Raw genomic sequence first — 10,000 nt, 5'->3', positions numbered from 1 at the left:
ATTTTAACTCCGCTCGCCGCTCAGCTGCTCAACTCGCGCGCGCCAAATTCATCTGGCAGCTGACGTCATCTTCGCGTGCCGGAAGTGAAGCGCCCCGATTCGCTTAAAACTCACCAAGCTGGCTAACACTTTAGCTGTGGCGTCGCTTCTACTTCGTGCATTAGAGACGTTCTAGATACAGAAAAGTTCTCTGGTTTTACAAGAAAAAAGTTAATTAGTCAGCTAGCTATCACCGTCTTCAGCTAGATTGAGTGTACACAGAACAGAATGCCCGGATGAGAGCCTTGCATCTGATTGGTCCAAACCCGCGTTGCTCTTAGGGAAATGTAGTTCACGACCAAAAGGCGCTACAAGGAATCAGTCAATAGATTTATTTACAACTTTGTCTGCTCCAGGACTAGTGATTAGGCCACAGCGCTCTCACCCCTGTGGCCTGGGTGAAATTGGGGAGGGTTGCATCAGGAAGGGCATCCGCCATAAAAACTGTGCCAAATCAAACACGCGGCCTGATGATCCTCTGTGGCGACCCCTTTACAATTCAAGTCACCATGAAGATATTTTTCATATCAGAAAGGAAAATGTAGATATCATGCTCACAGCACAATCCCAATCTTTCAAGCCTTTCTCCAGAAAACAATACAAATCAGGGAATATGTCATTTTAATGTATTGTGTTTATTTATATGTATTCTCTCTTTTAGTCTTAGTGTTTAATTCTTTACTCAATCCTTTTCCTCTTTTTTGAGGAGGTGAAGTCACTTCATTGCTTTTTATGTTCATGAGATATATAATACAGTTAGACATCTTTTTCATTTTTTAGATAACATCCCTACCCACAACAATTCCCCCGTTGCACAATTATACATTTAAGCTTTCTAATATGGAGGGAAAAAAAATTCTACTCCTCTGAGATAACTGAGGCATCCATCTTCTTTATCTGATCTAAAACAGGTTGCCAAGTAATATAAAACATGTTGGTACATCCTCTTATAGTGTGCCGTATTTTTTTTAAGGCCATATAATGTAGTAAGTCCTTAAACCATTGCTTGAAGGGGATTTTTCTTTCCATTTGAGCAGTATTAACCCCGGGCTAAAAGCATAGTAAAAGCAATCAGATTTTTCTTACTTTGATTTAACCTTAAGGATTGTGGTATGATACCAAATATTGACATTATGGCCTCAGGCTCTATACATGTCTTTAATGTATCAGAGAGAAATTTAAATACCACCTGCCAGAAACCTTTTAATTTTGGACAAAGCCTAAACATGTGAGATAGTGCAGCTGGCTCAATTTCACACCTATCACAGTTAGGGTCTAAATTTGGTTTGAATTTGGCTAATTTCACTTTGGACCAATGCAGTCTGTGAACAACTTTAAATTGAATTACTCTATGTTTTAGACAAATTGAAGATGAATAAATATTATTTAAGACAGACTGCCACATGTCTTCCGAGAGTTCTATATCTAATTCCACCTCCCATTTTCTTTTTAATTGAGCTAGGGGTTCCAGGTTATGAGAATTGATTACAGAATAAATTTTACCATTGTCTCCTTTGGAATATGGACTCAGGTCCATAATAGACTCAAGAAGGGAACAGGGAGGCAACGAAGGAAAGTGGCTCAATGAGGAAGACACAAAGCTACGAAGCTGAAGATATTAAAAAAGTGGGAGTCAGGAATTTGGAACTTAATTTTCACTTGACTTAATGATGCAAAGTCTCCATCAATAAACATATCTTTTAGTGTCCTAAGACCTTTCACAGACCAAATATTAAAGGTTTCATCCATAATAGAAGGGGTAAACGTGATTTCTTGCTATGAGAGCGTAGACTGATAATTCCTTGAGTGCAAAACTTCTTCTAAATTGTGCCCATATTTTGATTGAGTGTTTAACCACTGGATTTGAAAAAAAATTAAATATTGCTTCGGGTGGCGGGAGTTTTGAGCAGAGCAGGGCGTGAAGAGAGGCCGTTCAACATGATATTTTCTAAAGACAGCCAATTGGGACAACTGTTATTTGATGAATTAATCCAATATAACATTGCATGGATATTAGCTGCCCAGTAGTAATACTGAATGTTGGGTTAAGACAGACCTCTATGCTCTCGGTGTTGCTGTAAAATACTTTTGCGGATGCACGAATTTTTCCTGTTCCATATGAATGATATTAATTTGTCTAATAGTGAGAAAAGAGATTTTGTCAAAAATATAGGTATGCATTGGAAAAGATATAGGAATCTGGGTAGAATATTCATTTTTATAGTATTTATTCTGCCTCCTAATGATAACGGTAATGGCCTCCAAGGTTCAAAGTCTTTTTTTAATGGAATCCATCAGTGGGGGGAAATTTGCTTTGTACAAATATTTGTACTTATTAGTGATCCATATACGTAGGTATTTAAATTTATCTTTAGTTAATTTAAATGGTAAAGAGCTAAAGATAATCTGTCTAGCAGCAGAGTTGATAGCCATAAGCTCACTTTTCTGCATATTTGTTTTGTAGCCTGATATTTTCCCGAAAGCATGGATGGAGTGCGATGATGGAGGATGTTTAAGAGTCTACGTATATTATAAAATGAGTAATGATTTTTAATGAACCCTGTCTGGTCATCAGATACTAATGAAGGTAATACTGTTTCCAGTCGGTGTGCTAATATTTTGGCAAATATTTTGCTGTCAACATTTAGCAATGAAATTCTAATACGTTTTTGTCCTATTTATAGATGAGAGATATAATTGCTTGTCTCATAGTCTCTGGCAACGAGCCAGAAGTGGAGGATTCATCATAGACAGAAAGTAAGATAGGGGCAAGATCAGTAGAAATTTTTTTTTAAAGAATTCACTTGGAAAGCCGTCTGGCCCCGGTGACTTTCCGCTTTGCATAGAGACTGTTGCTCTCAAGAATTCGTCTTTTGATAAAGGACTCTCCAAATTTAAAGTAGATTCTCGATCAACAGTAGGGAGACTGAGTTTATTAAAAAAAAGAGTCAAATAATGACTCATCCCTACTAGATTCCGATGTATAGAATTGTGAATAATAGTCTCTAAACCGCTGATTAATCTCTAAGGGATTTGTCAATTTAATGCCCAAATTGTTGTTAATTGTCAAAATGGAATGCGCTGCATTTTGTTGTCGTAGTTGGTGTGCTAAAATCTTCCCTATCTTTTCACCACTGTTCATATTATTGTTATTATTGTTCATTCTAGATTTAGTTAACAGATTTTCTCTGTGTTTTGTAGATAATAAATTAAATTCCAACTGGAGAACCAGTCGTTGCCTAAATAGGTCAGGTGATGAAGAATATGCTAAAACTCCATCAAGCTGTAAGATATCATTTTCAATTTTTTTGAGCCGCTCCAGTCGCTTTTTCCTTGCTCTGGCACTATATGATATAATATGGCCCCAAAGATAATCTTTTAAAGATTCCCAGATTAAACAAGACACTCCTGGAGTCTGATTACGTGCTAAATATTCACTTATTTCTAATGAATTTATCAAACTCAGCGTCTGAGAGAAGCAGTGTATTAAATCGCCATGGTCGATAGTCATTATACATAGTTGGCATATTTAGGGTAATTAATAACAGTGCATGATCTGATATTACTATTGCATGATATTCACATTTACTGACTAATGGAAGTAATTCACTGTCTAAGAAAAGATAATCTATACGTGAATAAGTCTTATGAACTGGTGAATAAAAAGAGTAGCCTCTTTGGCCGGGATTTTGGAATCTCCAAACATCAATCATCCCATAAGTTTTAAGAAGCTGGTTAATTACTTGTGTTGTACGAGTTGGTACCATAGTTTTGGGGGAACTGCAGTCTAGTGAAGGTGACAGCAGACAATTAATATCTCCTCCTAATATTAGATGGTGTGTCTCTATATTGGGTATTTGGGAAAAAAGACCAGTAAAGAATGCACTGTTATCCCAGTTAGTTGTATATATATTTGCCAAAACTACTGGAGTGTTATATAGTCTACTCACTACTATTATATAACAACCCGCTGGGTCAGCCTCAATTTTTGACATGACAAATGAGACCGTTTTGCTAAAGAGAATTGCTGTTCCTCTAGATTTAGAGTGAAAATTAGAATGAAATAATTGCCCCACCCATCCACCTCTGAGTCTAAAGTGATCAAAGGTGTTCAAGTGGGTTTCTTGCAGGAAGGCGATATCTGTATTTAGCTGCTTTAGGTGTGAAACTACCTTTCTACGTTTCACTGGATGATTTAGAGACTTGACATTCCAACTTGCAAGATTTACCTGGCAAATACCTGATATGTTGACTCTAGCATTCTGTGATTTAGCCATATAACCTTGAGTATTTGAATTTAGGTACTAAGGTTTTATTTGAAACAGGCAGAAGAGACACTTCATTGCTTTTTAAAGAGAACGTGAAATGTATTAACATAACATCAATCTAACAATTAATGCCATTTTCAGTTGTGCTACTTGAAGATGGTGTAACTGTCATATGTAAAGTTGTCATTTGTTTTATTTAAAAACAATCAAATTTGTTAAAAGAGAGAGAGAGCTATTAGGAAATGTATGTGGGGCGTCAATAACAAACAAACCAATAAATAAAAAAATGAATGTAAGAGAAATGCAGCTCGATGTACAGGTGATTAAGTCTTTAGAGGGCACTACAGGGTGACTCTCGGTAGTGTTCACTATCTAGTGCCCCAGCGTGTGGATGCAAATGGTGCTCATACTGTAGTGCAGTCCTGAGTAAATAAAGTGTCACATGACATCATGATTATTTTATTAAAAATGTATTTCCCATTAACGAGTGAAAATAATAATAATAATAATAACAATAATAATGCAGTAAACATAGTGGTGTTCAGAGTGACCACCCTGCTGCCTTCAGCTTCATCTGCTGCTCAATCATCAGGTCAAACTCCTGTCTTTCTCTGTACAGAGAGAGAGAGGGAGAGGGAGAGAGAGGGGGAGAGGGAGAGGAAGAGAGAGAGAGAGGGAGGGAGAGGGAGAGGGAGAGGGAGAGGGAGAGAGGGAGAGGGAGAGAGAGGGGGGAGAGAGTGTAACCAATGTTAATTTTTTACTGTGAGTTTGAAATCTCATCTGGGGTGATCTCTCTCTCTCCCTCTCACATACACACACACACACACACACACACACACACACGCTACCTGTTGCTATGGCGAGGTCCTTGGCGATATTTCTCCTCTGCTTTGTCCAGACTGAGACAATCCACTGCAGCTATCGCACAAATCAAAGCCTGACACACACACACACACACACACACACACACACACACACTTCATCATTCCTTTACCCTTCCTTCCTCTTTCTTTCAGTATCAGTCTTATCAGTCTATAACTGTACGTGTGGAACAGTGATGGAAGCTCACCAGAAGTTGTTGCCATGGTTACATATATATTAAAAAACAGCTAACTCTAACACACTGTAACTTCTGTGCATTGTATTTGGGATGAAGCCGTTTCTGTATGAATCAAACACAGCCAGATGTGTGTTAAACCTCACCTCGGGGAAGAGGACGTCCAGGATGAAGCTGATCCGGTCCGGGTTCTCCAGTCTTGGGTTAGCTTTAGCGACACTCTCACACAGCTCTTCGAGGTAGCGGTACACTTCATCCACCTGCTTCTCGTCCTCCAGGTACACCTGGCTCACCATCAAGCGGCTGGAGCTGTGCAGAGCCTGCAGCCACCTGGACGCCTCCTGACCACTGATCACCGCCTGCAGGACAACACAGTCAGAGAAGAACTGCGACACATGGCACACATCCTGAACCTGGTCCTCCCTGAGCTAGTCGAGCAGAGGCACAAACACTCCGACTGGGTGTGTTAGTGAACTGGGTGAAGTGTGTGCTCAGTACCAGTAAGCGATTCTGCGCTCCTCGTTTCCTGACGATGAACTCCACCAGTCTCTGGTTGGCACGGTTCCTGGCGGCCTGCATGCGGTCAGGGAGGACTTTTTTCTCCATGTGGACGTCCTGAAAAAAGTCAGGGTGTTCCTCAAGGTCCTGAAGCTCAGAGTCTACATCCTGCTGCTCCATCAAACTCTGAGTGGGAGACAGCAGATCTGATGAAGCCTTCGAGTACTCACTCCTCAACGGGTAACCTGTTAATCACACACACACAAAATCATCTATCAGACAATTACAGAAATACAATGTCATCCATCAGCCAATCACAGATTACACACACCATTTACCATCAGCCAATCACAGAGCACAGAACTGCACTGTGATCCACTGGCCAATCAACTTATAAACAATAAACAATAATAAAAAATCTTAAAAAATAAAAACAAATAAATAAGATACATTTATAAAATGAATATAAATATGTATAATATGTTATTAATTATATTCTAAATATTATTATTAAGTAATAATTAATATAAATAATAATAAGGAATTAGGAAGATTAGGAATAGAACTTACTGATATCATCAGCAATGTACTCAATAATTGAGCCAGCAAATGAGCCACAACCTACACACACACACACACACACACACACACACACACACACACACACACACACATATATATATACAGTGAGGTGTGTGCTGATCATGTATACAGTATATTACAGTACAGGGGTGAGTGTATATACTGAAACATTTTCATGCACTCAGGTGTATGACATCATTTATTGTCTGTTTATTACAGTGACAATAATGAGCATTGTTTTACTGTGTGTGTGTGTGTGTGTGTGTGTGTGTTTGTGTGTGTGAATGTACACACCAATGCGGATCCTGTAGTCAGAGATGAGCTCCAGACACCACATGATGGATTTACCATACTTCTCTTTGGCTATGTCCTACAACACACACACATCTTTATATATTTGTACAAACACAAATATAATAATGATAAACAGCAGCGGTGTTTTACCACAAAGCGGTGAGATTCCTCACAGTCAAACGGCTTCAATGTCCTCAGAGACACTGATAAACTGCATCAGGAAATAAAAACACACTGTACTTTATTATCCAGTCCACACACACACACACACACACTTATATGGAGCTACTGTTCTTGCATAATTTTTCAAATAAATAACACGAGTTCCACAAAAAATTATCCACAAACACACAGTATGTGACTCACAAATATAAAATAAGATGCACAAATGTTTTTGTAATTCACATTTAAGTATTTAATTAAGTATAAAATATTTTTGAAATGCACATCTCACTCACCCTATCATTTATTTGTGGAACACCTGGCATTTCTGAAACATTTCTCAGGTCGACTCGTGCAGCTCGAGCCACAAATGTGTGCTCTTGTTATTTTTTCTCTAGCCAATCAAACAGTGAGACAACTTTTTGCTAACGCCCACATTACTCCAACCAATCACAGCAGACATCTGCCCATCCAATCAACAAGTTCCAGGGGGGGAAGTGAGGGAGTGAGGGTGTGCATTTCAAAAAAATTTGCATTGAATTATGCTTATTTGAATGTTTATTTTATTTGAAAATGAAGAACACACTCACCCTTTACATATTCTCTTCTTATCAAAGAGAAATTGGTCAATAAACACAATGCTGGCCTTCTTAGTCTTACGGTTCACACTCTTAACCTGAAACACACACACACACACACACACACACACACACTCCATTTGTTACCTACTTTTTCTGTGTTTAGAGTCTTGTTCAGAAATTGTACATTTAGACAATGTCATGATGATGAGGATGAAGATGAGGATGTACCATGGCTGGCCAGAAGGGGTATTTCCTCAGTTTACACCACACACACAGCCCCTCTCTGATTGAGGAAGGTTCTGGAAGAAAACACACACAGAAACGTGACTGTACAGTGAGATGATAAAAATGATTAACTTGTTAATGCCTGACTAACACATCACACTTTCATTACATATTATTAATCACACTCTTTGGCACTTAATGTGCTCCATAATGAAAACAGGAAGCTGATTTTGTTAAATACAATAACAGTGATAGCAGTGTATACAGTCAGGTTCAAAAATATTTGGACAAAGTTACTATATTAGCTGTTTACTACAGTATATGCGAGTTGATATTAAATAATGAACATGGAATTACAACACTCTATGTGTGCTCCTCCCTTTCTAACGGACTTGACTGCATGCGTGCTGTGTGTATGTACGTTGTGTGCAGCATGTATGCAGTGTGTGTGTGTGTGCAGCACGTATATGCAATGTATATGCAAAGTTTGTATGCAGTGTGTGTATGCAGTGTTGAGCCAGTGTGTTTAAAGTGTATGTGTGCAGTGTGTATACATTGTGCATGCAGTGTGTGTGGGCAGTGTGTAGAAAGAGTGTGTGTACACAAACAGAGCAGTGTCCGTCCATGAGAGCACAGTGTGTATACGGTGTGAATGCGTGTGCGCACAACGTGTATACGGTGTGCGTGTGCATGTGCGCATAGTGTGTATACGGTGTGTGTGTGTGCGTCCGTGGGCGCACAGTGTGTATACGGTGTGTATACGTGTGCGTGCAGCGTGTATACGGTGTGTGCGTTTGCGCGTAGCGTGTATACGGTGTGTGCGTGTGCACGCAGCATGTATATCCTGTGTGTGTGTGCGCGCAGTGTGTATACGGTGTGTGCGTGTACGGTGCGAGTGTGTGTGTGCGCAGTGTGTATACGGTGTGTGTGTGTGTGTGTGTGTGTGTGTGTGTGTGTGTGTGTGTGTGTGTGCGCGCGCGCGTAGCGTGTATACGGTGGGTGTGTGTGTGTGTGTGTGTGTGTGTGTGTGTGTGTGTGTGTGTGTGTGTGTGTGTACGCGTGTGTGCGTGTGTCTGTACGCACGCAGCGTGTATACGGTGTGTGCGTGCACGTAGCGTGTATACAGTGTGTGCGTGCGCGTAGCGTGTATACAGTGTGTGTGCGTGCGCGTAGCGTGTATACAGTGTGTGTGCGTGCGCGTAGCGTGTATACAGTGTGTGCGTGCGCGTAGCGTGTATACAGTGTGTGTGCGTGCACGTAGCGTGTATACAGTGTGTGTGTGTGTGCGTGCACGTAGCGTGTATACAGTGTGTGCGTGGACGTAGCGTGTATACAGTGTGTGCGTGCACGTAGCGTGTATACAGTGTGTGCGTGCACGTAGCGTGTATACAGTGTGTGTGTGTGTGTGTGTGCGCGCACGTAGCGTGTATACTGTGTGTGCGTGCACGTAGCGTGTATACTGTGTGTGTGCACGTAGTGTGTATACAGTGTGTGCGTGGACGTAGCGTGTATACAGTGTGTGCGTGGACGTAGCGTGTATACAGTGTGTGCGTGGACGTAGCGTGTATACAGTGTGTGCGTGTGTGCGTGTGTGTGCACGTAGCGTGTATACAGTGTGTGTGCACGTAGCGTGTATACAGTGTGTGTGTGTGTGCGTGCACGTAGCGTGTATACAATGTGTGCGTGAGTGCACGTAGTGTGTATGCATGCACGTAGCGTGTATACAGTGTGTGTGTGTGTGTGTGTGTGTGCGTGCACGTAGTGTGTATACAGTGTGTGTGTGTGTGTGTGTGTGTGAGAGTGCACGTAGCGTGTATACAGTGTGTGTGTGTGCACGTAGCGTGTATACAGTGTGTGTGTGTGCGCGTAGCGTGTATACAGTGTGTGCGTGCGCGTAGCGTGTATACAGTGTGTGCGTGCGCGTAGCGTGTATACAGTGTGTGCGTGCGCGTAGCGTGTATACAGTGTGTGTGTGTGCGCGTAGCGTGTATACAGTGTGTGTGTGTGCGCGTAGCGTGTATACAGTGTGTGTGTGTGCACGTAGCGTGTATACAGTGTGTGTGTGCGCATAGCGTGTATACAGTGTGTGCGTGCGCGTAGCGTGTATACAGTGTGTGTGCGTGCACGTAGCGTGTATACAGTGTGTGTGCGTGCACGTAGCGTGTATACAGAGTGTGTGTGTGTGTGTGTGCGTGCACGTAGCGTGTATACAGTGTGTGTGTGTGTGTGCGTGTGTGTGTGTGCGCACGTAGCGTGTATACAGTGTGTGCGTGCGCGTAGCGTGTATACAGTGT

The 10,000-nt window shown here is 41.2% G+C and overlaps 2 protein-coding genes across 6 annotated transcripts in view; both read right to left on the bottom strand.

Moving 5' to 3' along the window:
- Positions 1-276, bottom strand: part of ing5b (inhibitor of growth family, member 5b) — a 10,201-nt gene extending 9,925 nt beyond the window's left edge. Inside the window, exon 1 of one of the 2 annotated variants that reach the window (XM_034303686.2) lies at positions 1-276. This exon is cut by the window's left edge and continues 35 nt beyond it. In XM_034303686.2, the coding sequence (XP_034159577.1) occupies positions 1-2 (2 nt within the window). In that variant the 5' untranslated portion in view covers positions 3-276. The other variant, XM_026936650.3, reaches the window with a different exon arrangement.
- Positions 277-4,750: 4,474 nt separating this feature from the next.
- The window catches only part of si:dkey-127k13.1 (PWWP domain-containing DNA repair factor 3A), a 12,976-nt gene continuing 7,726 nt past the window's right edge, over positions 4,751-10,000 (bottom strand). For all 4 annotated transcript variants that reach the window (XM_053233189.1, XM_053233190.1, XM_034304150.2 and 1 more), the window contains exons 5-13: positions 7,710-7,780; positions 7,491-7,576; positions 6,889-6,949; positions 6,739-6,814; positions 6,433-6,483; positions 5,863-6,107; positions 5,511-5,723; positions 5,156-5,244; positions 4,751-4,918 (exon numbers count right to left, since the gene is read on the bottom strand). In XM_053233189.1, coding sequence (XP_053089164.1) covers positions 4,849-4,918; positions 5,156-5,244; positions 5,511-5,723; positions 5,863-6,107; positions 6,433-6,483; positions 6,739-6,814; positions 6,889-6,949; positions 7,491-7,576; positions 7,710-7,780 — 962 coding nt within the window. In that variant the 3' untranslated portion in view covers positions 4,751-4,848. The remainder of the gene's footprint in view (positions 4,919-5,155; positions 5,245-5,510; positions 5,724-5,862; positions 6,108-6,432; positions 6,484-6,738; positions 6,815-6,888; positions 6,950-7,490; positions 7,577-7,709; positions 7,781-10,000) is intronic.

This window comes from Pangasianodon hypophthalmus, chromosome 4 (genome assembly GCF_027358585.1).
Source record: "Pangasianodon hypophthalmus isolate fPanHyp1 chromosome 4, fPanHyp1.pri, whole genome shotgun sequence".
Classification (NCBI taxonomy): domain Eukaryota; kingdom Metazoa; phylum Chordata; class Actinopteri; order Siluriformes; family Pangasiidae; genus Pangasianodon; species Pangasianodon hypophthalmus.
The sequence above is the reverse complement of the archived record's forward strand: the minus strand, read 5'-3'. Positions and strand labels throughout refer to the sequence as shown.